We start from the raw sequence: 27,837 nt of genomic DNA on the forward strand, positions 1-27,837 counted from the left end.
AATAGAGAAAAATTATGAAGATTTCTATGACAGTATTTAATTTTTCTTCTATCCTTTTTAATGTATATTGAAGACATAAAAAAATTATAATTTTTCTTCTATCCTGTAGTAGGTCAATTTCTCCATCTGTGATATTCACGCACAAACGAACTTCTTAAACTAGGTTGTTAACTAAAATATGTTAGGAGGTTGTTAATTTTGTAGCGATTAATTTTTCTGTATGGCAATTATTAAACCTCATTTTGCCTTCATACAATTATCTTTGTCAAATTTACATAACCAGGCACTTTCAGGTTAAGACACCATTGACCTTCAACCGTTAATTATGGACAACATTACTATTTTTGGTCACGTAAGCAAAAGTCAATTTTCTTTTCTTTGCATAATTTTTTATCTAATTCCTTATAACAAAATGCTCTTTTCTTATAATTTACAGATGGATGGAGACCTACGTCGAACTGTAATACTGACTCCTTTTACTCATTTTCTTACATGTATAATTTTTTTTTTTTTTACCTTTAATTCTTTTGTATTTCTAGGTCCAATTTCTTCAAGAAAGAAATGTTAATGTTGTTATCCGTGATGAGCGTGACCTTAATGCCATCCGTGTTCGAGAGGTAGGCCAAATTTAATTATATAGATTTTTTTTATTCAAAACACCGTATACACCGTATATTCTTATTTATATATTTTTTAAAAACTTTCTACATATATATATTTTCTTTATTCTTTAAAAATTTTCTTTATTTTTTGTAGGCAAAAGAAAAGGAAATTGCCAAGGCATTGTTGAAGAAAAACTAAAAGACCACCGTTTCGGGCAAGGGAAAGGAAAATGCATGTTCAGTAGTATGGCTCTTCAACATTTCCATTTAAAGTTCTTTTTTTGAAATATTTATTTTGGACCATGAACCTTGATTATTTATTTATTTATTTTTAAATGTAAAATTGACATACTACTTGCACAGTGACGTATACTGTTCTTATAGTAAACAGTTTCATATAAATTTGTGAAATGTTTTTTTTGAAGCATGCTAAAATAACATTTGTACAAAAACATTATATTTGTTTTAAATTATTATTACTCTTTTTTGGCTTTTTTGCTATTGACATGAACATCTACAAGAGAATAAAAAAGAAATAGAACAAAAAAGGAATGAGGGGAGGAGGGATACAGAATGAAAAAGTTTTCAATTTTTTTACAAAATATCAGAAGGAAAGGGAATTAAGATAAAGTAAATTAATAGAAATGAAAAATGAAGAGAAAAGTATAAAACAATAGATGATAATATTCAATTTTAGGCATCTTATGAAATTAATCTTCATGTTTTAGGCACATAACAATAATAATGTTATATCGAAAGCTGCATTGGCTCAACGTGTATGGCGAGAACGCGAAAGAAATGATAAGGCAAGCTCTTCATATCAATTGGGACAACGTTCGCGACGTGAACGAGAGAATTGATTCCACCAAACGCAACTAATACTCCACCGGCTCAGAAAGGAGTAATGTTTACACATTTTACTTCGCCAAGCACATTTAATTCTACAAATACATATTCTTATTGTTAAGATTTTATTTTATAAATTTTATTTTGTACACAACAAATATTTGTAGGCCTACTCATGCAAGCCCATTGCTCCATGAGACTAGGAATATCGGTGTTGTTATTCGTGATGAGTGCAATCTTAATATTATCTGCAATTGTAAGGTAAGTATAAATATCAAGTTCAACATATTCTTTTTTCGTAATCTTAATAAATGCTATAAATACATGTTCTTTTTTGTATTCTGAATAAATTTTATTTATTTTTGGTAGGCAAAGGAAAAGGAAAAGGCCATGGCAATGTCTAAAGGAAAAGAAAAGGCAACTTCTTTTGACAAAGGAAAGGAAAACGCATGTCCAATGGTATATATTCAACATCTTTAAAAAAATATTTATCGAGTAAAACAAAGCCAATCATATTGTTTAAGTGAACATTGATCATGCATATTTTTAAAAATGTTAACTATGTTGTCAATTTTTTTTTGTATGCTCTTTGTTTTCTGTACACTCAAACAAAGTATTTTTAGCTATCTTTAACATTTCCTAAAAAATAATTATAACCTTTATCAACTCCAAGAAAAACTTTATAACATCTAAGCAAAGGAACAGAGGAACATAAGCATAGAAAATATTTTTAATTTTCTTAAAATCATCATGAGGCAAGAAGAAAGAGAAAACAATAATTAAAAAATAAATTGTTATATCACAAGGCATGAAGAGGGAAAATGAAGCAAAATGGAAAAGGAAGTAGGACAAAGAAAATGTAAAAATATTCTTAAAATTATCACAAGGCAGGAAGAAAAAGAAATAAAATAGTATACGATAATATTTGTATTTTAGGTATCAATGATATAATGTTCACATTTTAGGCACACAATAACAATGTTATATCAAAAGCTACATTGGCCCAACGTGCACGGCGAGAACGGGAGAAATCAAGAGAATGTATTCAACCGAGACAAACTTCTTTAATACCGTGTCGTCGTAGTCGTGCTTGCTTGGAACTAGGAACAAAGGCAACTGAGGATACTCAGTCGGCGCAAAAACGAACAATGGTTGCACATCCTTCCACATGTTCGTCCTCAATGCCAAGCACATCTTTAGCTCCACAATGGAATTGGTAAAAGACTATGTTTAATTCTTCAAATACATAATCCTACTATTACCATTCTATTTTAATTTACACAGAGCCAATATTTGTAGGCCTACTCTTACAACTCCTTCCTTTCAAGAGGATCTATGTACTAATGAGGAATTAGAGGATATGCCTATGAGTCCAATGGTTGGTACTCGAGCACATATAAATTCATGTCGTCATTCTCTTGGCAAGGTGGATGTATTATGTCCTTTCTGTTCAGCATTACATTGGATGGATGAAAAATTAGTAAAATCATCTCCAAACCGTCCTCTATTCGAAACATGTTGTTCAAAAGGGAAGGTTAAGCTTCCTCTGCTTATTACACCCCCTTCACTTCTTCAAGCATTATATGATGGGAATGATGATAAATCAAAATCGTTTCGACGTTATACTCGAGTGTGCAATGCAACCAATGCTTTTACAAGTCTTGGTGCTACATTAGATCCAAGAGTACTTACTGGAAGAGGCCCTACATCATTCACTATCCATGGGGAATTGCGACATCGAGCAAGATCACTACTACCACAATCAGGGCAAGATGCAGCTTATGCACAATTGTACATTTATGACCCTGATTTATCTTTAGAAGTTCGCAATCGTAGAAATTCTCAATTAAGAAGAGATGTTCTAAAAACTATTCAAGATAGTTTATTACAAGTTAATGCATTCGTTGCTAAATTCCACCAGGCTCATGCAATTTTGAATCAATTAGCCTTGACAGGACGAAATTTGCCTGCTCATCTCCACTATAGTTCATCGACAGATCGACGACGGTATAACCTACCAACTATAGATGAGATTGCAGTTGTAATACCAGGTGATGGAACCAAGGTTAGTGGAATGAGAGATGTTATCTTACATCTACATGGAAATAATGAGCTAATGCAAATCAATGAATGTCACCCAGCATATTTGCCATTACATAATGTTTTATTATTTCCACATGGTGAGCTTGGATGGGAACCTGAGATAAAACTATGGGATGTTGAACGTGATCGGCCTTTAACTGATCGGCTTACTCAAATGGATTTTTATAATTATCGTTTGTTTGAATGACCCACAGAGTATTCAAGAATTTTGAGAGCTGGAAAATTGTTCCAAGAGTTTTTGGTTGATGCTTGGGCCGCAACTGAACAAGGTTGACTTACTACAAGCTTAATCAAGGGAAGATCCGTGCTGAACTTTACCAAGATTTGACATATATTGATCCAAATGACCTTCAACCCAATCAAATTGGTCAAAGGTTTGTTTTGCCATCTTCATTTCCTGGAGGTCCTAGACACATATTTGAAATCTTTCAAGACTCAATGGCTATCACACGATACAACCAACATCCAAACATTTTTCTCACCATGACTGCAAATCCTAATTGGCCAGAAATTACTTCGGCATTATTACCGCACCAAAAGCCTATTGATCGTCCTGATTTAATCGCCCGTGTTTTTGAGTTAAAGAGAAAGTTCTTGATAAAGGAGATAGAAACAAACCGAGTGTTTGGTAATAAAGTTGCAAATGCTTTTACAATTGAATTCCAAAAGCGAGGCCTTCCTCATATGCATGAACTTCTATTTCTTAAGGGTCCAAAAAAAATTCGAACATGTGCTCAAGTAGACAAATTGGTTTGTGCAGAATTTCCAGATCCAAAAGATGAACCTATGCCTTTTGAAACTATCAAGTGTTGTATGGTACATAGACCATGTGGTGCTCGAAATCCACAAGCACCATGTATGGAAAATGGTAAATGCACTAAGAGATACCCTCGAGTGTTCGCAGAAACAACTACTATGGATCAAAATGGATATCCTATCTATCGTCGTCGCAATAATGGTCAAGCTCATATTGTGAGGGGGAAAGAAGTTGATAACAGAGACATCGTACCATACAATGCATATCTTTCTAAATGTTTCAATTGTCACATAAATGTGGAAGTTTGTGCCAGAATGAGATGTGTCAAGTATATATACAAGTACATTTACAAGGGTTATGATCGTACAACGATGGTGTTGGGATTGATAAATGAGATCCAACAATATCTCAATGCAAGGTATATTGGACCTCCAGAAGCTGCTTGGCGAATATTTGGTTATCTATTGCATGTAGAGATACCAACAGTTGTACGCTTAGCACTTCATTTACCTGGAATGCATCACGTTCTTTTTAATCCTGATGAATCATTAGAAGCAATTGTTTCTAGAGCTGGCCAACAAATGTCAATTTTGAATATTGCGTTTCTATGGAAGATGAATGTTAATTCACTTACCAAGAATTTCCACAACATTTTGTTTGGCTTAATTCAGAAAAGAGATGGAAACCAAGGCAGCAAGGCTATGCAATCGGTAGAATGTACTTTACTAGCCCTAATTGTGGTGAGAGATTTTATTTGCGTTTGCTATTAACTGTTGTCAAAGGACCAAAATCGTTTCAATGTTTACGCACGGTCAACAATGTTTTGCATGATACGTTTAAATCAACATGTATTGCAAGAGGACTTTTAGAAGATGATGAAGAATGGATACAATGCCTTAAAGAGGCTGCAGTTATGAAAACTGGTTATCAATTAAGGAGATTGTTTACTATTATTCTTACTCAGTGCTCTCCACTGCAACCATATGCGTTATGGAATCAATTTTTCAATGCATATATGTGATGATCTTGCACATAAGATTCGAATATTGTTTGCCATTTCTGAACCAACTGATGCTCAAATTGAAGACTATGGTCTATATCTTTTGAATCAAATGCTCCAAGAATCAGGAAAAAGTTTAATTGACTTCCCGCTAATGCCACAACCTTCTACAAATTGGAGTGCAGTAGTTGGTAACAGGTTGATATTCGAACATCAACAACTGCATAATGAGGCACAACAGGCAAATGTAGAAATTATTATTGATCACCTCAACAATGATCAACGAACAGCTTATGATGCAATCACTTCCTCAGTCTTTGAAAATAAAGGAACTATTTTCTTTTTGAATGGAGGTGCCGAAACAGGGAAAACGTTTTTGTACAATGCGATTGCATTAAAGTGTCGCAGCCTTGGCCATATTGTTATTACTATGGCTTCATCTAGAATTGCATCATTGTTATTGGTAGGAGGTCATACTGCTTATTCAACATCTTCCATTCCGTTGGATGTATTGGAAAATTCAATTTGTGGATTTAGCAAGCAATCATTACAAGCAGAATTGTTTAGAGAAACAAAACTTATAATCTGGGATGAAGTTCCTATGCAGCATAGACATTGTGTTGAGGTAGTTGATCGCACACTTCGGGACACTTGTGATAGTGAAAAGCCATTTGGGGGTATCACTGTTGTTCTTGGTGGAGATTTTTGACAAATCTTACCAATTATAACCAAAGGAGTCCGTGAGCAAATTGTGAATGCATAATTAAGACACTCTTTTCTATGGAAGGATATACATGTTCTGTCTTTAAATTTAAACATGCGCTTGAATCATGTAAATCTTGAAAATGCTAATTTTGCAAAATTCTTGATGGAGGTAATATTTCTTCAAACTTTTTCTCTATTATATGGTTCTTTTAAATTGACGAAATACATTTACGTTTATTTACTTTAATTGATTTTACTTACTATTTTATTTATTTATTTTTATAAATAGATTGGGACCAATCCTCAGGAAATTGTTAAACTTCCATCAACAATACACAAATGCCAAGATCTAAAAGATATAATCTCAGTAGTTTGTCCGCAACTGGATGTGGCAATGACATCGACTGCAACATTTTTAACTGAACGTACAATTCTTTCTGCACGGAATGATGATGTTAATGCTATCAATACTGCAGCATTGAATATTTTTCCTGGTAACACATATACTTATTTGGCAGCAGACAAGATGTCTGAAGATGATGAAATTGATCGTACTATAATAAATAGATATCCTAATGAATATTTAAATTCATTAGATCCTCCTGGGCTACTAGCTTTTAAGGTAGAGTTGAAAGTGGGTTGTCCTATAATGTTGTTAAGAAATATTGCACCAAAAGATGGACTATGCAATGGCACAAGATTGATGGTTTCTAGATGTAATACTCGCATAATTGAAGCTCAAATTTTAACTGGAGAAAAATGTGGCAATTTGGTATTCATACCAAGGATATCCTTGACACTGTCTTCTTCATAAATGCCTTTCCGAATGACAAGACATCAATTTCCAGTTCGATTGGCATATGCCCTGATCATTAATAAATCTCAAGGGCAATCAATGAAATTTGTTGGAGTTGATTTGCGCACACCAGTGTTTAGTCATGGACAATTTTATGTGGCCCTATCTAGATGCACATCTTTTGATCGTATAAGTGTCCTCCTTCCCAATGATGAGCCAGATTCTACTACAAACATTGTTTATCATGAAATTTTGTTATAGTGTTACTTATGGATCAAACCACTTTTGTCAAAAGGTACAATTTATTTATTGATAAATTTGTTTCTATTGATTACAAATTATTATTTTTTAAATATTTTACTATATGTGTCGACTTTTGTAGGATTGGGTTAAAAAATATATGGAGCTCAAAAATATAAATACAATTAGATTGCTTCGATGGGGATGTAACAAGGTAATTTCAATTTGAAAATGTTTTGATATATATATAAATTTTCTTTTGCTAATATACTAACTTTTTTTATTTTCATAAATTAATTAGTAGATTGTCGTGCATACTCCTCACTGGGGATACATACAAGTTGATACGAGGACTTTTTGGAAAGTGATGAGGCGCTCCTAGGATTTCTAAGAGAGAACAAGTTTGAATCTCATATTTATTTTTGTGAAAAGCGTACATATGCTAGCTACGATCCATATTTTGTAAAGTTTCTGATCGATGTAAAATTTATTACTTACTGACATGGACAGGCCCACAAAGGCCATGAACCACTATAAGCAACCCAAGCCCATCATTCGGGGCCCAATGCATAACCCAGCCGATAGAGTCCAGAACAGCTGGAATCCAATATGGCATCAAGAACCAACGGCATTCAGACACGTGGCGGGTGAAGGACGAGCCACATCAGCAGACAAAGATCTGCAAAATTATTGCCACTGCACATCACCATTAATGCAGCCCATCACAGCATTTATTACGACAACACCTCTCCGCCGGAACAGGACCCCCTTACCCTAAGCAAAGTAAGCTACAGCATAGGCTTTTGGCAAGGAGAGCAGGTCAGAAGGGACAGCGAAATGATTGCCAAAGGATATAAGCGAACGTTGTAGACAAGAAAAAGGTTAAGCTTTCTATCTCTAATTTTCTCCCATATACTCTACTTCTCTTCCTAACTTGATCGTCGGAGGGTTCACTGGGGGACTACCCCATTCCCCATTGAACTTGTTTGCAGGGTCGCCGGTGGGCTCGATCATTTGGGCTTGGGCTTGAGGAGCTTGGTCCAGTTCGCTCCATTCACTAGGGATAAACTGTATCAACACTTACAATAGTTTTGTAAAGCCTTTTATCTATGTGAAATTTATAACTAAGTTTAGATGTATGTTAGATAATATTCATTTGAATTATTGATTTATGCTATGAGTTTGTTTTTGTAAATGTAACACAGTAGGTGATATATATATATATATATATATATTTCTTCCTAATATGCTCTTGAATTAGGTTAAACAAAACTAATCATATTTTTATTTGGTTATCTTTTTATCAGGAAGGGTGTTGCATTTTCTTTGTATTACAGAACATTGGCTGGTGTGCTTAATTTGTTATTCGCCATTTTTTTTGTATTGCAGAGCACTGGCTGGTGTGCTTAATTTGTTATTTGGCATTTTTTTTGTATTGCAAAGCATTGGTTGGTATGCTTAATTTGTTGTTTATTTTTTTCTATTACATAGCATTGGCTAGCGTATTTCGTCTGATTTTTATATAGATGTTTCTGTGTTGTGGAACTTACATTTTGTTGTTTGTTTAAAATCTTATGCTTTTGTTATGCTTGAATTTTACGTAGCATTTATGTGTTTACTTTTCACTATTTCGTTTACCTATAAATTTGGAAAATTTATGTTCAAATTGATTTATTCACCAAGTAGCATACAATTTATTTATTTTTCATTTATTTAATTTTCTGCACAATAAACTGACCAACAAACCATAAAAATTGGTAGCTTTTAACCATTACATTAAAATTGATGCAAAACTATAGTTTTGAGATCTCTCTTCTTTACTTCAACCAAAACTCACTATCTAAAAAAATGTGGATATAGAAATTTATTTGGGTATTGTTACTGGCTAGGATAAGAAAATGCTTATTTTCTATTACAAATTGCAAGTGGGTTACATAAACAAAAATACTACAATGGTCAATATTTGTTGATATGATCTTTGTTTGCATTTGTGTCATCATACTACAATACTCCAAACTCTTTCCAAAAATCTAATTATAAAATTCATTTGAAAATCCAAATCCATACAGATCGTCTATTTATATTTTCACCTCAAATTTTTTTTCCCAACAAATTAAGTAAATTACATTTTAACCCAATAATTTTATATTCAATTACATTTTCATTTATTAATGGTCACCGTGCCTTCAGGCACGAGCATTCCCTGGTATATATATATATATATAAGAGAAGGGAGACGGTTTGTTTATATTTATATATAAGACTCTTTGAGACAGATATATCGTTTTTAAGTGTTCATCTCCAAAAATAAAGAGATAGTTGATTATATAGAATTTCTTCATGACTTTTAGAAAATATAGTCGATTTGAAAAGAAAAAAAAAATTCAGTGTTTGGTTTGAGTTTTTTTAATTTAGTTTTTTGAAAACTAAGTTTTTTGATTTTCGTGTTTTTTGTTTTTAGTGAATGTTTTTAAACTTTTTTTTTTTTTTACTTTTTTAGATGCACCTTACTTAGACGTATCTAAAAAGTAAAAAATTTGTGGAAAAAATATTTTAAAAAATTAATAAATACATAAAAATACAAAAAATGTATTGAATTCTCGATTTTTTTTTAATTTTTGGTATTTAGTGAATTTTTAGAAGGTTTTTTTCACAATTTTTTTACTTTTTAGGTATATTTATGTTAGGTATGTCTAAAAAGTTTTAAAAAAAAATTTGCTTAAAATATTAAAAAAATTCAATACAAACAAAAAAATGCAGAAAACAAAAAAGTAGAATTTTTAAAAAAGTGTTTTTGGAAAAATGTAACCAAGCAAAGTGTAACCAATTGGATTTAAAAAAAAGTAGAAAACATGCCAAGCTCTTCACACTTTTATAATAATAGTAGATTTTGTCTTTATTAACTGTTTTAGCGAAATAGCCTCTAGCCGAACAAGGCCACTATGAACCCATACTAGGGGTGCAACTCGGGCGGGCTCAACCCGAGCAACCCAAGCCCAGCCCGAGTTTTTTTAGGGCTTGGGCAACTATATCTTGTAATCTAGACGGGCTTGGACAGATTTTTGATGTCCGAATTGCAATTCGGGCTGGGCTTGGGCAGAACCAATGGCCAACCCGAGCAACCCGAACCCGAATTGAATTTAATATATTATATAAATTATATAATATATAATATATAATATATATAAATTAAGTAAAAGAGTTAGTCTTAATTTTTTTTTTTTTTTTGTTAGTCTTCTATTAAGTAAAAGAGTTAGTCTTAATTTTTGTTTTTTATTTTTATTTTTTTTGGTTAGTCTTCTACCATTAGATTAGCATCTTTTATGTCTATCCTTAGATCTACCTACAGGTTTCTGGACTCGGGCAATTCGGGCTAACCCGAGTTCAAAATACAAAGCTTGGGCCGGGCTTGGGCAGCAATGCTCGGGTTCATGGTCGGGCTTGGGCGGGCTTGGGCACTACCAAATACAATTCGGGTCGGGCTTGGGCAGACCCCCAACCCGACCGAACCCGTCCGAGTTGCACCCCTAACCCATACTAATGAATCTATATTTTGTCTAGAATATGTTTGTAGTACAAATTAAATTAATAAGTTGTCAAGTCCATGAGTAAAATAAATTTAAACCATCAATTTTTTTTTTTTAATCAATAAATTCTTGATTCATAAGTTTGGATTTATAACCATGTTATATGAAATATTTTGTCGAAAAAACTACGGTGACCACCACAGTGCCAAGGCCACGTAGCTGGTATGTAGCAAAGCCATTCATCTCCACTCTACAAAAACATGGATCATCACCATACCATATGGCCCACTACAATGGGTAAGCGGTAATATCAATTTGCAGAAAGAATATTTTTAGTAATTTGAGCGTTAGACTCAACTTAAGATTTTGCCACTCTTTATACTAGTTGAACCTTTACGTGTGTAGCGTGCTATTGTTACCTTCAGCTACTAAATATCTTATATCCAAATTCATAAAGAATTAAGTAAAAAAATTGATGCTACTAATATCTAGTGAGTAGCGTGCTAAAAAATTGTCAATAACTCAGCCAATTTTTCATAGTCATTATGTATCATAATAATTTTAAGATGCAAAAAAGATGAATCATAGCTAGCATAACCAGTTATGGCAATGTATGCTACATCAGACGAGGTAAAATCCAAGGATTCAACCAGAAGAATTACTAAATGTTACAAAACTAACCAAAATTCATGGTGAGAGGTCTAACATGACTTACTTTAAGAATGGGTTAAACAGTGATTCTATCACCACCAATGATGCTGCAAACCTACCCTAGTAAATGGAATTACTTCACATCTCAACGAGCAATAGGAAACATATTGTTCAGATTGCCATACTTACTCCACTTTATCCATAGGCAGTCTCTCTTCATTGCTTTGCATCTTCAATCACTACCGGCGAAGATATAATTCCAACTCCCTTCATCAAACTGGAAGGTAACATCCCAAAAGGTCCCAAAATTCTATACATGATGAATTACGGCATGACTATTGCAACTACATGGCTATTCCTCTATAAGACAACTCAAAAGTTATGAAAATCAGAAGTCAACTATGAATGATTGATACACTGGCTATATAATCTCAAATTTGGAAGTGACTGAGATCCAATTTAAATGAATAACTCAAAAAGATCACTTGATAATGATTGAATGCTACTCAAGGAATTACCACATATTAGAGATGAACTTTGCCTCTTTCTCTTACAATCACATGGAATAGATATATCGGTGCAATTTCTTTCATACGAGGTACAAGACACAGAACATGCAAAGAGAGGATAGATCAAAGCTCAGATATATGAGAGTTGGGTCGAGTCCATTGTCTCTGTATCCTCAAAAGCAGGGGAAACGCTTGAGAGGATCCAAGGACCAGGCGGTAGCGGTAGCGGTGGTGGTGGTGGTGGCAACAGTGCAAGTAACGCCGCCACCAATAGTCCACTGCAGAGTGCATACAACTCCGATGTGAATTCCGATATACCATCAAGAAGATGATCAGACGATGAACTGAGTTTGTAGTTTAGTAGTTTGGTAAATTCCACTGTTATCTCTTTTATGTTTGATTATTTTTTTATCTTGCCTTTTAAAATTTATTTTTTTACCCTTTTTTCCCTTTTATGTTTTAATTTTTTTATAATTTACTTCAAAAGTTAATTTATGTCCAAAATTAAGACAAAAAATGACACATCAATAATCACGTAACATAAAAATGTTTTATTGTATATAACCAACACGTCTAACACAAACTTAAATCATAATATAATAATGAATAATGCTATAGGTATCAATTGATATACTAACTAATATACCAATTGATGATGTGGCATAATTTAAGAGGTTTTTGAAATTTGTAATGAGATAAATGAGTGAGGTCAATAATAATGTCATAACTAGTGTTGCTACGCTAGTTAGTATACGAATTGGTACATGTAGCACCACCGTATAATAATATGTTTTTTATATTATGTAATAGTTAACGTGGCATTTTTCATCTAAATTTAAACAAAAGTTAGTTTTAAAAGTAAATTGAGAAGAATTTGTAACATAAAGCGCCAAAGTGAGAAAAATAAATTTAAAAGACCAAAGTGAAAAAATGATCAAACATAAGAAGGGCAAAATTTAAATGCATTTTAAAATAAAATTTTAATTAGGTAAGAACTAAATAAATGCTTTGATGATAATTTAAGAGTAGAAAATGTAATAAATTCTGTCCTAAAAATGACCAAACTCTAAAAAATAAAATGCATGTGATCTCTAATCGGGTCTGATTTTGAGGGCAAGCCTACAAAGTAGCCGCTTTGAGCCCCCAAAAATGTTTAAAATAGGACCCCAAAAAAAATTCAAGGATATGTACTGAATAATGTTATATGTACCCATTAATATACTAACTAGTATACCAACAAATGATGTGGCATAATTTAAGAGGCTTTGGATTATTGTAATTTGTTTAATAGGTGGGATCAATAATAATAGCATAACACTAGTTGATACAGTAGTGTGTACATTAATTGGTACATCTAACACAACCGATATCTACCAGCTAGTCCCATTAAATGAAATTAATTACTCATAAGTTCTGTTGACTTTTTAAACAGACTAACAACTCCTCAACTGTTCATATTACCCTCATTAAATATCTTCTCTTCTCTTCTTTCTATAATATTTTGCACAGAACTTTCTCTCTTTCTCTCTCTCATCTATCATCTCTCTACACTACCTCCACATCAATGGTGTTCGTCTTAACTATCGTCCTTGTCCTCCTCCCTCGCTACCATCATCGCTCACCCTACACCACTGTCATCCTCCCTCGTTGCTTGCCATCAACATCACCGATGTTGCCATAATCCTCCATCACCAACCTATTGTCTCTCCAATCTGGTACTGTACATGGTTGCGAATGAGATCAAGACTTTTTTAAGATGTCATTCCTTATCCCTTCTCTCTGTCTCTCTTTATTTTTCAAAGTAGATCTACTGCATATTTCTTTATTAGTGATAAATTTATCGATCTATTTTGTTATATGTGTATAAGAGGAAGTTTCTTATGAATAATGAGTGTGACTAAGTGAATTGGTCATATTTGGCATATATAATTTTTTTACAAATCACGTAGTGATAAATTTATCACTGAAATGTTTAGCGAAAATTATCACTTAATGTGTCTTTCATTATTTTCTTGATCTTATGTTAATCTATGGTAGTGCAAACTGATTGTGAACATTTTTTTTGGTAAACTTTTTATTTTTTCTTCTCATCTTTCTCTATTTTTCCTTATCTCTGTGTGTGTGTGTTATTGTTACCAAATCTGAGTAGGTAGTGGTGGAGATAAACATTGCTTTTGTTAGAAAATGGCTGGAAAAATGTAGCCGAAAGTCATTGGAGATTGGAGGTGGTTGCCGGTTGTTAAAGATGGTGAGCGGAGGTGGTCGTCAAAAAATCATCGCTGGAGATCAGAGGTTGTCACCAATGACCGGAGGTAATTGCTTTCAATGGGAAATGATAATAGTAATGTTGTGGTTGAGTGTTGAATGAGGTAAGGTGAGGGCATTTTTGGAATATTGATAGTTAAAAAAAGAAGTATGACTTATAGATAAATAAGTCTGATCAATAGGACCGGACCGTAAGTACCCCAAATATTTGTAGTCTTATGCTAGTCCATTAAAAAAGACCCAATTCAATATTACAAGTTCAAAGTACTAAATGAATAAAAGGCCCAAACTAAAATATAAAAACTTAAGGTCCCAATGTATATTCTAAAGACTCTTAAAACTAAATGCAAATAATTTGAGGTCCAACCAATCTATAATATATGTTGTTGCCGTTTGTTGCCTCCTTACTTGGCAATCAAAATAGAAGGGGGTGGGGGACAGAGACTTAGCTCTAAGCCCTAGAGCAAAGAAAGTCACAAATAGCACCCAAAGATTAATTGAAGTTCATAGAAGGAGAAATTGGAGGCCTAACTCAACATTATTGATCTTCTCTCAACTTTCATCTATCACAAACAGTGAAGGTATTTTCTTTTCCTCTCTATTTTATTTATTTATTTATTTTATGAAACTATTCATCTAAATTTTTTGAAATTAATAGAGAACTGTTATATTTCTTAACATTTTATATATTTTTAATTTTTTTTATTACTTGTCTCATATCATATTTGTTATATAAAATAGGTTTCAAGTTTTTGTTTAATGAAATATTTGTTTAATGATGATTATAATTTATTTATTTTTTTTGCTATTATGATTAGATGATTTTTGTATTTTATTTTATGTTTATTGATTATTCAATTTGTTATGGTTGAGGATCAAGTTAACTATTAGCATTATGATGCCAATGATATTAGTAATTTTTGATAAATTATATCAAATAGGCTAATCAGAATTCTTAAAAAGTAAATTATTACAAACTTTGTTATATATTTAAACATAATTTATTAGATTTTTTGTGAATATCTTTTTTTTAATATGTATAAAAAGTCTCATATTTATCATTGGCTTCTAAAAATTGAGAACCGACAGTGCCTCTAGTATGGGGAGCTACCATTTGGCCAACATGACTCAGCTTCTAGTATAGTACTACTAATGTGTGATTATTTTATGCCAAAAAATGAAAAATTATTAGTTAGTTTAAGAATATTACGTGACTATATCTTTTATTAATCAAAATTTACAGCAATGCTACAGACCCCCACTGGGGATGACCCCCAGTGACCCCCTAGTGCCACGTGTCGGCCTGGGGTTGGCTGAAAACTCAAAAAAAAAAAAAAAAAAACTGTTTTTTTTTTTTGACCAATGGGAGGTGACCCCCAGTACCCCCACTGGGGGTCCAAAGCTTTATTCTTACCATTAAAATGCCACGTGATGATATTCCAAAATCAATTAATCATTTTCATTTATGTTATAGAATGATGATTTCTATTTTATTTCATTAGATTGTAACGTGTCGTCAAAGTACATAATTAATCATCTATAATTAATATGTTATTATTTATATTATTAAAAGGGCGCTTTATTCATAAATTTAATTTTAAATTTTGTTTATTTAAAATTTTACATCTTTAAAACAATACGTCTATAAAATATTTTGTCTATAAGAATATCAAATTAGTCATATATATATATATATATATATATGTAATTATATAGTGAAAAACCAAAGCAAACCCTATCTCTTCATCGTCGCACCAGAGCTTCGTCGCTCCGGCTCCTGAGACGAAGCAGAGGCGTCGTCGTGTGCCATTTTTCCTTGCCGCTGCCGTGCTCTCTCTCCTCTTCATCTCCATTGCCGCCGACACCACCACCTCTATCGCCTCCGTCATTTCCTCTTCCTCCGAGTCCTCGCATTTTATCGAGAGGGCTCAAAATGAAGCCAGACGATGGAGGAGTGGCGTTGGCGGAGATCTGGCACCGTCTCTTCCAGATCGGCGTCTCTTTTTTACTCTGGTGGTATCTTCGGGCGTTGCGTTAACACGCCTCCTTCTCTCTATATATATATATATATATATGTGTGTGTGTGTGTATGTGTGCGTGTGTTGATATTGTAGTTATTGTTGTTGTTGATGGTTGTACGGGGAGCAAATATTCCGGCAAGCCCGTACTCCTTTCTTCCAAGCTCCCTGTCTGTCCGATCGACCTGTGAACACAACGGCGGTGAGCTACCCGGCGGTGTGTGGCCGGAAAACCCCTCTGACGGTCAAGTTAGCACACACTCAAGGATAGAGAAAGAGAGGAGAGAGTTGAATGTTTAAGTGTATATCACCAAATGATCATCCGTCCAGGCATGGGGGGCGCAGACACGCTTATATACCTTCTGCGCCCCAAATCTACTCCCATTAGTCTCTCGACACGTGGTGCTGCTATCCCATCTGTCAGCACAAATCCAGCAACCACCACCTACCCAAACTGTCAGGATATCTTGGCGGAGCCCGGCAGACCGGCGGAATCACCTCGGCCTCACAAGGCCGTGCTGCGCCGCATGCCTGAATGCTCACTAGCCGAGCTCCATACCGACCAAGCTCAGTTGCATTCCGGCAGAGCCGAGCTCGAAATAGGTCACGCGGGTAAAACAAAGGCCTTCCTACCGAGCTAAAGGCGCGAGCCTTCCTGCCGAGCAACGCAAGTGGCACGGTTCCCACCTGTGCAAGTTCAAGTAGCTTGGTCTTGGGCTTTAGCCGAGCAGCCCCATCTTCGTGCAAGCCCAAAGCTATCCTGGCCCAAACGCGCTCAGCCTTCAACTTGCCCGGCCCTTGCCATGGCCCATTTCCAGCTCATAAAATCTCCCTCTCAATTGCCCCTTAATTTCGTCCGCAAAAGCGTGACCAGGATTACATGATCCGACCGGGGTAGACCCTTCCTCAGTCTGTTGTTTGCAAGACGTCAACTGCACTAATTCCAGTGCTCAGTTCCTCGATTTGCTCGACCGACGTCTCATCTCGCCTTCCTGTCTCTTCAACTCTGACACCGCTATTAATTGGGACACGCGTCACTCGTTTGTTGGCCTCGAGCAGCCAACCATCACGTCCCTTCACATTCAAAATTTTTGGCGGTCTCTCACTTCTATTTATACGTCTCTTCCTTCACTTTTCGTTCTTACTGACTCTCCTTCATTCTTGTCGATCCAGAGCTCCAATGCCCTCAGTAGCTCCCACTCTTGCCCTCCTTCTGCGTTCGTGCCTGAAGGATCTACGTTCGCCTCTACTGGTAAGCTCTTCGAATCTTTTTGTGGCTATTTCATTTGATATTTCTTGTTTTAGGGCACTATAACCATAGATTTTAGGGTATAGCTCCCCAAAACTCTCCCCTGCCCCTCGTTCTCCTTGTTGTTCTTCAGCTTCACTGATGAGCACTTGAAGATCTGGGGCGGACCGGGCTCCAGGTCTTCTTTTGATCCCAAAAAACGTTAAGACTGAGCAAATTACAAGTTTGCCAAAACCTTAGTAGACACCGAGGTAGGCAGAGGACTTGGCCGCTCGACCGGGCAGAAATCTGGTCCGCTTGAGCGACCGAGCTCCTTGGTTTGCCTTCGCGACTGAGGTGGTCTGGCACTCTTCCTGACCGAGCTAAAGTCAAGCTCATTTTGCGCAATCGTGCTTCCACTTATAATTACCCTCCTTTTCCTGCAGAGTCCAAGAGGACCACTGACCAATACCGAGGCTCTCAAAGATCGAGCAACCATCAAACACCAGTCTGTACCAAACCACCTCAGCCGAGCTAAACCGGTCGGCTACACATGGGGTGCTACCGCTTCCTTGTCGACACTCCGGTTACCCTGGCCGCGTTCCGGGAAGAGTACGGTATCCCGGCCAACGTTCACCTAGAGCTTGGTGCCATTGACACAAATCCATGGGGTAGATTAGACCAATGCCCCTTCACCGTGGTATCCATCATAGAAGGAGGCCTCCGCTTCCTAGTTAAGCCACTCATGACCGAATTCTTACGACACACCAGGCTAGCACTTACCCAAGTCTCAACCAACACTTATAGAATAATCAACGGGATCCATAAGCTGAACAACCGACTAGGGACCAATTTAGGCATAGCCGAGATACTCCGCCAATACACCCTAGGGCATACAGGCGACAGACTCACCTACTATTTAAAAATTAGACCGGGCAAAGAGAAGATAGTGACCGACACCCCAGACAAGGACTTGCACGATGATGGCTTTTTCTGGGTGTCCGGCAACTATGAAACAGCCGACGTACTGGGCTGGTTCATTAGCAAGAACTTTGGTTCAACATGTAAGCCGTGCTACCTGCTCGGTCAATTTATCTTTCTTCACTATTCTGTACTTGACACATTTTTTTTTTGCTTTCCTTTGCAGCAATCGAAGCCCTGCAAGCCCACTATCATTATCCCAACAAAGCAGCCATCAAAACCGTGCTCCGCTACCACAACCGGGATTGCCACGAGCTCCTCGGTTACACAGCGACATACAGATATTCAGCTCCACGCCGGAGTAAAGTCACAGACTTTCTTCGCGCTCCGTCTCCACCTCCCGATCCCCCATTACCGGACGTGCCATTCATCCGGTTGACCGAGGCAGAAGAGATGGCCAAAAGAAGCCGCATCAAGAACCTCATCACCGCCACCTCTACCGAGCATCCCGACCAGCTCTCCTGCTGCCGGGCAATCTAGTGGGACCGTGATTGCACTGGCGTCTCCCGCCGCCAGGCAAGCCAGCAATGACAACCGCCGAGCTGGAAAAAGGCCATGTGCAAACCCTTCCGCCGAGCTAGTTACGGAGCTCAACACCGAGCAACCTGCCATGATAGCCGACCCAACTCCGCCATGGAGGCCCCAACACAAACACCGGGGTAAAGAGATCCCAGCGACAGCTTCTGTCAAAGGCGACAAGGAGCATCTGCTTGCCTTTGACCTCACCAAAGCCTTGCTCCTACCGAGCGACGTAGTCGGCAGCAACCATGTGCTGGACACCCGGCTGGTGAAATCCTTGGTCAAGTCTATGACCAGGGTAAGAACTTTGCACATTTTTCCAAAAAAAATTTCAAGTGTTTGCTCGGTTTTCTTTCTAATCAAACCTTCTTCTTGCAGGCTATCCAGAAACAACACTTGGTCATGGAGCGCATTCACCGACTCCAGTAGAAGGCCACCGACTCTGCCAACCAGGTGGAACACCTTCAAGTCAAGCTCAGCCGGTCCAAAGCATCACTGCAGATGGCAAATTCTGACAATTCAAAGTTGCTCGGCCAGCTTGGTGTTGCCGAGCAAGAGATGCGCTCAAGACCGAGCTGGAGAAGTTGAAGCAATTAAGAAAGGAGGAGCTGGAGGATGCAAACAATGCCAGCTTCAAAGAGGCCGAGGAGAACTACACTAAGCAGGTCCATACCACCCAAGACATCTTCTTCAAGGTGAGCTGGAAGGCTGCTTGTGAACAGCTCGGCCAAGGACCTGATACCGACGTGTTTGCCTCTCCTCCAGTTGTCTTCCTACCGACCTATCTTGTGCACTATGCCAACAACATCTTCAGCGCGTTGTAGGTTGAGGCCGAGGAAGAAGAAGCTGAAGACACCGAGGAGAATACGGAGGGTGACAACCGCCCAAATTAGGCCCGCCAGGAGAAGACCGGCGCCCAGGAGACCACAACCACGGTTGACCTGGAGGTCGCGACCGGGGATGAATTCACAGACCTTTCCCCCCTAGCTTAGTTTTCTTTGTCTTCTTTCTTTGTGGTTGAACATGTAACCGGGCTATCTACCGCTCCTATTGTAATTATTTTGCACATCAATGAAAAAGTTCAATTTTCATCAAGTGTTTGCACGGTCTTCAAGCTAAATAACTTCAGCTGGACAAAATACTTCGGCAAAACAAACCATCTTGTTTAACTTATTTAACCGGAAAAGACATCTCGGTTTGAATGATAAAGTTGAGTAAATCATCAACTCAGTCAACCGGAATAAAACAACTCGGTTGAAAATCTCAAAGTTGAGCAAACCATCAACTCAGTCAACCGGAGTAAAGCATCTCGGTTGAAGTTTCACAAAAGTTGAATAAATCATCAACTTAGTCAACCGGAGTAAAACATCTCGGTTGAAGTTCAAAGAAGTTGAGTAAATCATCAACTTAGTCAACCGGAATAAAACATCTCGGTTGAAAACCTCAAAGTTGAGCAAATCATCAACTTAGTCAACCGGAATAAAACATCTCGGTTGACATTCACAAAAGTTTGAGTAAATCATCAACTTAGTCAACCGGAATAAAACATATCGGTTGAAATCTCAAAGTAAAAAACAACAATCTGAATGCTAAAGCAAAGATAAGACACTTCTATTATATTGACAAAAAGAATATTACATTCTGAAGTGTGAGGCAAAAAATTTCTTTGCACAAAAAGAACACAAAAGCTAAAAATAGTACAGTTTGAGGTTGGCCGCATTCCATGGCCGGGGTATTCCTCTTCCCTCCAAGTCCTCCAAGTGGTATGCCCCCTTGCCCGCCAGACCGGTTATCTTGTAGGGTCCTTCCCAGTTTGCCCCTAGTTTGCCTTCACCTGGCACCAGGGTGTTGCCCATGACCTTCCTCAAAACCCAGTCGCCGACTTTGAACAGTCTGGGGTGCACCGTTTTGTTGTATTTTCTTGAAAGTTCTTGTTGGTAGGCGGCCACATGGATGAGAGCCTTTTCTCGGCGTTCTTCCACTAGGTCTAATTTCAGGGCAATGGCTTCGGCGTTCGGCTCGGCCTCAAAACTTTCACTGCGGAGGGTGGGCATATCGACTTCCAAAGGGATGACCGCCTCCATGCCATATGCCAAGGCAAAAGGAGTTTCCTTGGTGGATTGCCGCGGGGTCGTTCGGTATGCCCAAAGAACGCTTGGAAGTTCCTCGGCCCATTTTTCCTTGGCTTTCTCAAGCCTTTTCTTCAACCCATCAAGAATGGTCTTGTTTGATGCTTCGGCTTGACCGTTAGACTGCGAGTAAACTGAGGTAGAGTTGTAGAATTCAATCTTCAAGTCTGCACAAAATCCTCTGAATAGGTGGCCGTCAAATTGGGTGCCGTTACCAGAGATCAAAATTTTGGAGACGCCAAACCGCGTTACCACATTCTGCCAGACAAACCGTTTGACGTCTTTTTCCTTGATTGTTGCCAAAGGCTTAGCTTCAACCCATTTGGTGAAGTAGTCTGTAGCCGCGATGAAGAACCTCCGGTTGTCTGGTGCAGTTGGGAGTGGCCTCACTATATCTAGCCCCCACATCGCAAAAGGCCAAGGGCTGGTGAGGGAAAGAAGTTCCCTGGCCGGCTGGTGGATTTGGTGGGCAAACTTATGGCACTTCTCACATTTGCGAACATACTTTTGCGCGTCTGCTTGCATGCACGGCCACCAATATCCTTGCGAGATAGCCCGGTAAGCTAGAGATCTGCCCCCTATGTGACTGCCGCATATGCCTTCGTGAATTTCGTACAGGAAAGTTTCCACGCTGCTTGGGTGTACACACTTGAGATAGGGACCAGTGAAAGACTTCTTGTATAAAGCGCCAGATGGAGAGAGCCAAAATCACTCTGACTTCACCCAGACTTTATGTGCTTCCTTTTTGTCGGTGGGAAGGGTCCGATCTTTGAGAAAAAGGATAATTGGGTCCATCCAGGAAGGACCTAGCTCGGTGCAGAGTACTTCTGTCTGCTCAGCTTCCTCAATGCTGGGCCTCGAAAGGAATTCAATCAGGAGAGGGCTGGGAGATGTGCTATCGACCATGGAAGCGAGGCCGGCTAATTCATCTGCTCGACCGTTTTCTTCACGGCCAATTTGTTGGACCCTTATTGTCTGGAATCGCTTGATGTGGTCTCTTACCAGAGCTTGGTACTTCGTCATTCTGTCGTCTTTAGCTTCGTAAACCCCAAAAACTTGGTTAACCACAAGTTGGGAATCACTATAAACCATTAGCTCGGATGCGTACATCTGAAGCGTGCTCTTGAGCCCAGCCAAAAGCGCCTCGTACTCAGCCTCATTGTTTGATGCACGGAATTCAAGGGTGATAGAGTGTTCGATGGTCAGTCCGTCTGGCGAAATCAGAACTATGCCCAGCCCGGCACCGTGGCGGTTAGAAGCCCCATCTACGAAAAGTTTCCACATTTCGCCCACAAAGAGCTTCTAATATTCTGAGGGGTCCTGGGAGGCTTGCAGGTGGATGGGCGCATGGTCGCTCGGCTGTGCGGCGTCAGGTTCAATGTTGATCGGTTCCACTTCCTCCCTTCTTGGCGATGCGACACCGGACAGAGCAGGTTGGTCGATAATACCCAACTCCGTCGTCGCATCGCTGGGCTGTAGCGTCGTACTAGCTGAAGGTTCTTCGGCAGGGCGTGCAAGTTTTGTGTCGCCAACATCGCCTTGATGTGTTACTTCGGTTAAATCTGCACTCACCTCCTCAGCTGCCGCCGCAAGATCCACTGGGCAGACGGGATGAATCCCGGGTGAGAATTCAACAACAAAATTGCCCAATGTCTGGGCCTTTATGGCAGTGCGTGGCTGGAACTTGATGTCAAACTGTCCCAATTCGACCGCCCACTTGAGAATTCGACCGGAGAAGTCTGCCCGCTCGAACAAAGCTTTGAGGGAGAACTCGATCAAAACAATGATTGTATGAGCATGGAAATAATGCGCCAACTTCCTGGAGGCCATTATCAATGCCAACGTAAGTTTTTCCAGCAGCAAGTATATCGACTCTGTCGGTAGCAAGGTTTTGCTTATGTAGAAGATAGGGAGGTGCTTGATTCCTTCTGACCGGACAAGCACCGTACTAACTGCATGCTGAGAAACGGCCAGATAAAGGTAAAGTTCTTCGCCGGGCTTCGGTGTTACCAACAATGGTGCTGAAGATAGATACTCCTTGAGCTCGGCCAAAGCCCGGTCACATTCTTCATCCCATGAGAACTTTGATTTCAAAGCTTGAAAGAAAGGGCGGCAGCGATCTGATGACCGACTTATGAATCGGTTAAGCGCGGCGGCCATTCCGGCCAGATACTGCACGTCCTTAGCCAAGCTTGGCTACTTTAACTCTTGTACGGCTCTGATTTGTGTGGGGTCTGCCTTGATGCCTCGGTTTGTGACTAGGAAGCCTAAGAATTTTTCGGATCCCACGCCAAAGGCATACTTAGACGCATTCAGGCGTAGCTTGTGTCGTTTGAGAATAGCGAACATCTCGGCCAAGTCAGACAAGTGATCTGCTTGATGCCGGCTTTTGACCACCATATCATCAATATAAGCCTCCATTGTCCGGCCTAGCAGAGGAGCGAACATCTTGGTCACCATCCTTTGGAAAGTTGCCCCGGCGTTCTTCAAACCAAAAGGCATAACTCGGTAACAGAAGAGTCCCCTTGGAGTAGTGAATGAGGTGATCTCACGGTTGGGGCCATGCATGGCAATCTGATGATAGCCGCGGTAGGCATCCAAAAAACTAAGCCTGTTATGTCCGGCCGTTAGATCGACAAGCTGGTCTATTCTGGGCAGAGGAAAGTTGTCTTTAGAACAAGCTCGGTTGACGGTCTTGTAGTCGACGCAAACTCGCCAATTCCCATTCTTCTTAGGTACAATGACCATGTTTGAAATCCACCAAGGGTAGTGCACTTCCTGAATAGCTCGTTCCTCAAGCAAGTTCTTCACCTCTTCTGCAACTACCTCGGCATGGTGTAGCGCCGATCTCCTCGTTCTCTGAATGACCGGCTTTGCCCCGGGGAAAACGTTGAGGTGATGCAAATAAAACTCGGATCGATGCCGGGCATGTTGTAAGGCGACCATGCAAAGACTTCGATATTTGCCATAAAAAATTCCACCATCTCGGTCCTTTCTTGGGTGGTAAGGCTTGATCCGAGCAAGAAGAACTTGTTCGGCCTCTCCGTGTCAATCCGCACTTCCACCAACTCTTCAACGGCTTTGTCCTCAGCCTTGGTGCCCACGTCGTCAAGGACTCCCCGGTCTTCTAGTCCTTCAATCATTTGGACGAAGCCTTTGGCAGCTCAGCTCCCGTTCACTGCCACGAAACTTTGCTTTGACATGACCTGATCGCCCCAAACTTCCTCAATTGCCCCCATAGCCGAGGGAAATCTCATCACCTGATGGTAGGTTGACGCTACAGCTTGCATAGCGTGAAGCCATCCCCTTCCAAGGATCAGGTTATATGTAGACGGCACTTGCAATACCCAGAACTCCACTTGCTTGACCACAGATCCCGCTTTGACCGGCAGAATAATTTTTCCCAAAGGCCACTCCAGTTGCGAGTTAAAACCAACTAGTGGCGAAGTTGCCGGGGCCAAATCTGTATCTCGGAGTTTGAGCTGTTTGAACGCGTCGTAATATATGATCTCGACCGAGCTTCCCTGGTTGATCAAGATGCACTTGACATCGAATTCTTTAACGCGGAAGTGTGACCACGAAGGCATCGTTGTGCGGCTTCTGAATGCGCTCTAAGTCCCTTGTAGAGAAACTGATCACGTCTTTCTCTTCGGTCTTCCCCCTCTTGATCGCGGACTGGACCGACAAAACTTTCCTCATGTGTTCTGCCTTCTTGATCATACCTCGGAGCTCGCATACACGCGACGGCTCCACTATGTCGTGGATGACATTAACAACACCTTGTGGGGGCGCCCCCAGGTCATTCGGTCCACGCGGGTCAACCGGGGCTTGATGTGCGACCTTCACACCCCCATTAATGTAAAAGTCCAAGTGTCCGGCTGTGACTAGCTCCTCTAAGTATTGCTTCAGAGGCAAACAGTCCTCTGTCCGGTGTCCGCGCTCCCAGTGGAATGTGCAGCAGTATCGCGGATTGAAGCCTTTTTGCGCATCGCCTAACTTAGCAGGAAACCAGACGTAATCCTCGTCACGGATTTCACTAAGTATGCGATAGATTAGAATCTTAAAGACCGTAGTGATGCCAATCCGAGCTTTCAGCCTTCTGTTTGCATCAGCTATATCGTCACGGGGGTATTCATCTCGGTCATTCTGCCGACCCCTACCCCGGTTTCGACGATTTGAACCTCGGTTAGATTCCTCGGCGCGATCATTGAACGGTTGGTCTCCTGTCCGACCGCGTGCACCTTGCCAGCCGACCTCTTGTCTGTTGCTACTGGAATTGCCTTCGCGGTAGATGCTGCCGCATCATCTTCTACTCAGATGTGCTCGTTGATGCGCCGCATTAGTTGGCCCATGGATGTCGGCTGGTGCATGGTAAGCGAGTCCCGCAGTCTATGTCCGACTGGGAGACCATGTTTATATTGTGTGATTGCCAGGTTGACCGGGCAATCCAAGATCTCATTGAAGGTTTTCCAGTATCTGGAGTTGTATGCCTTGAGTGTGTCGCTTGGCTCCATCTTGACACTAAGAAGGTGGTCAACTTCCTTTGGCGTTCTGGTGTTGGTTTTGAAACGCGTCACAAAGGCTTCCGCCAACTGCTGTCACCTTTCGATGCTCCCCTCTGGCAGCCTCTCAAACCATTTCAAGCCCAGCTCGCCCAAACTTGACGGGAAGATAAGGCACATAAGAGCGTCATTCCGCCTATGTCCGGTCCGCGGGAAGCGGTGTTGTTTCTATCTCCAGGGAGAAAGGAGTGGCGCTCAGCCTCGCCAAATCCGTGTCTAGAGGAGGAGGCACAGCAAGGCGGGGTGGAGGTATTACGACCTCTTCACTAGCGCGACCCCCATAGGATAACCACTGGAACGCCGACACCCTCTAAGTCTCCCGCTGGCGAGCCCGCTCCTTCAAGACTACCTGCAAATCCTCTGAACGAGCGGAGTAGGAGTACCTTGACGTCGTCGCTGGACGTGAGGGTTGGTAAGTGCTATCATGCGCGCTAGACTTCTCTACGGGCGCGTCGGAATCTCCAACCTTGTAACTTCCGGTGATTGAGAGAGATGGAGTGTGCCGCTGGCTCTGACTGCCTGAACGGCGGGGTTGGGTGCGCTCACTGTGGTCTCCCACTCCAGCTGCACCCTTCCTTTTGACATGCCACTTAAGATCCTCCATCTCCGCCACCATTCTCCAGATGACGGCGTCTTGGTCCTTTAGCTTGTGTTCTAGACGTCTAGCATGCGATTCTCTCCACCGCTGGTGACCGTTTGGACTCCGAGAATGACCAAAGCTTCTTCTGTGCTTATCTCGCACGTCTCTTGAATGTCCTCCTGGAGAAGTCTCCAGGTCCGCCATCGGAGGAATGGCGGGGTGTCCTTCTCTCCGTCTGGCTGACCCTGGGGTAACTCCGTCGATGGCAGACAACGGAATCTCTTCGTTGTTTGCCGTGGAGGGCGATCAAATAAGCTGGGAAGACAAGGTTTTGTCTATCAAGTTCCCACAGATAGCGCCAATTGTACGAGGAGCAAATATTCCGGTGAGCCCGTACTCATTTTCCAAGCTCCCTGTCTGTCCGATTGACCTGCGAACATAACGGCGGTGAGCTACCCGACGGTGTGTGGCCAGAAAACCCCTCCGACGGTCAAGTTAGCACACACTCAGGAATAGAGAGAGAGAGGAGAGAGTTGAATGTCTAAGTGTATCTCACCAAATGATCATCCGTCCAGGCATGGAGGGCGCAGACACATTTATATACCTTCTGCGCCCCAAATCTACTCTCATTAGTCTCTCGACACGTGGTGCTGCTATCCCATCTGTCAGCACAAATCCAACAACCACCACCTAACCAAACTGTCAGGATATCTTGGCGGAGCCCGGCAGATCGGCAGAATCACCTCGGTCTCACAAGGCCGTGTTGCACCGCATGCCTGAATGCTCACTAGCCGAGCTCCATACCGACTGAGCTCAGTTGCATTCCGGCAGAGCCGAGCTCGAAATAGGTCACGCGAATAAAACAAAGGCCTTCTTGTCGAGCTAAAGGCGCGAGCCTTCCTGCCGAGCAACGCAAGTAGCACGGTTCCCACCTGTGCAAGTTCAAGTAGCTTGGTCTTGGGCTTTAGCCGAGCAGCCCCATCTCCGTGCAAGCCCAAAGCTATCCTGGCCCAAACGCGCTCGGCCTTCAACTTGCCCGGCCCTTACCATGGCCCATTTCCAGCTCATAAAATCTCCCTCTCAATGGTGGTGTTGATATTAAAAGTGGTGTTGGTAGTGGTGTTGATAGATGAAAGGGATCTGAGGAGAGAGATTTATGAGATCAATAGTTTTTATTATTATTATTATTATTTATCAAACTCTGAAATCTACAGATCAAAACCCTAAAACTCTCACCCAAATCTGTTTAAAATTTTCATACATTGGTATGATGATGGCCAATCTCTCTTTGTGATGTTGATGATGATGGATGTTCGAAAACCCTAGATTTGACAGGTCAACAGAATGTTGTTTGTTTTTTAACAGATTAACAGATCATTGTTGGTTTCAATTATTGGTTTCAACAAATCAGATATGTTTTAACAGATAAAAAAGTGATTTGTTGTTGTTGTTGATGATATGAAACAGATTACAACAGAGAGAGAGAGAGAGGGGGGGAGAGAGAGTGATTTTAACAAATATGGGGGGAATTAAACAGATAGTCTAAAAATTTGAACAGATATATATAAATTTGATCATATAGAAAATAATTTGAACAGATAATTAAAAAAAAGTCAACAGAAAAATTAAGGGTAAAATTGAAAATAAAATGTCTTTTAAAACAAATAAAAGGACTTCTCACCAAATTATTTCACAAATGCTATATCTTTCACCAATAAAAAAACATTCACTAGACTTAATGCCTTATTCTCTCTTTCGATTAAATTTTTCAACAATTTTTTCTTATTAACAAACTTACACAAGCTTTTTTTTAATTTAA

General features: G+C 40.0%; 2 protein-coding genes across 2 annotated transcripts; both read left to right on the forward strand.

The window, feature by feature from the left end:
- Positions 1-1,346: 1,346 nt before the first annotated feature.
- On the forward strand, positions 1,347-6,017 carry LOC145821464 (uncharacterized). Its single transcript, XM_082917986.1, has 7 exons — positions 1,347-1,408; positions 1,616-1,709; positions 1,818-1,907; positions 2,414-2,664; positions 2,748-3,728; positions 3,821-4,963; positions 5,273-6,017. Exons 1-7 carry the CDS (start codon positions 1,347-1,349, stop codon positions 6,015-6,017), a joined length of 3,366 nt encoding a protein of 1,121 aa, XP_082774112.1.
- A 108-nt stretch (positions 6,018-6,125) lies between these two features.
- LOC114320572 (uncharacterized) lies at positions 6,126-6,827 on the forward strand. The gene is made up of 2 exons (XM_082917987.1): positions 6,126-6,182; positions 6,303-6,827. Exons 1-2 carry the CDS (start codon positions 6,126-6,128, stop codon positions 6,825-6,827), a joined length of 582 nt encoding a protein of 193 aa, XP_082774113.1.
- The last annotated feature ends 21,010 nt before the right edge of the window (positions 6,828-27,837 follow it).

Source organism: Camellia sinensis, chromosome 3 (assembly GCF_055761805.1).
Source record: "Camellia sinensis isolate YWXY chromosome 3, ASM5576180v1, whole genome shotgun sequence".
In the NCBI taxonomy this organism is placed as follows: domain Eukaryota; kingdom Viridiplantae; phylum Streptophyta; class Magnoliopsida; order Ericales; family Theaceae; genus Camellia; species Camellia sinensis.

Coding starts and splice junctions, on each gene's coding strand:
- LOC145821464 (XM_082917986.1), top strand. CDS start 1,347: ATGTTATATCGAAAGCTGCATTGGCTCAACGTGTATGGCGAGAACGCG. Junction 1,710..1,817: donor ATATTATCTGCAATTGTAAG/GTAAGTATAAAT, acceptor TATTTTTGGTAG/GCAAAGGAAAAGGAAAAGGC. Junction 2,665..2,747: donor TTAGCTCCACAATGGAATTG/GTAAAAGACTAT, acceptor CAATATTTGTAG/GCCTACTCTTACAACTCCTT.
- LOC114320572 (XM_082917987.1), top strand. CDS start 6,126: ATGCGCTTGAATCATGTAAATCTTGAAAATGCTAATTTTGCAAAATTC. Junction 6,183..6,302: donor TTGCAAAATTCTTGATGGAG/GTAATATTTCTT, acceptor TTTTATAAATAG/ATTGGGACCAATCCTCAGGA.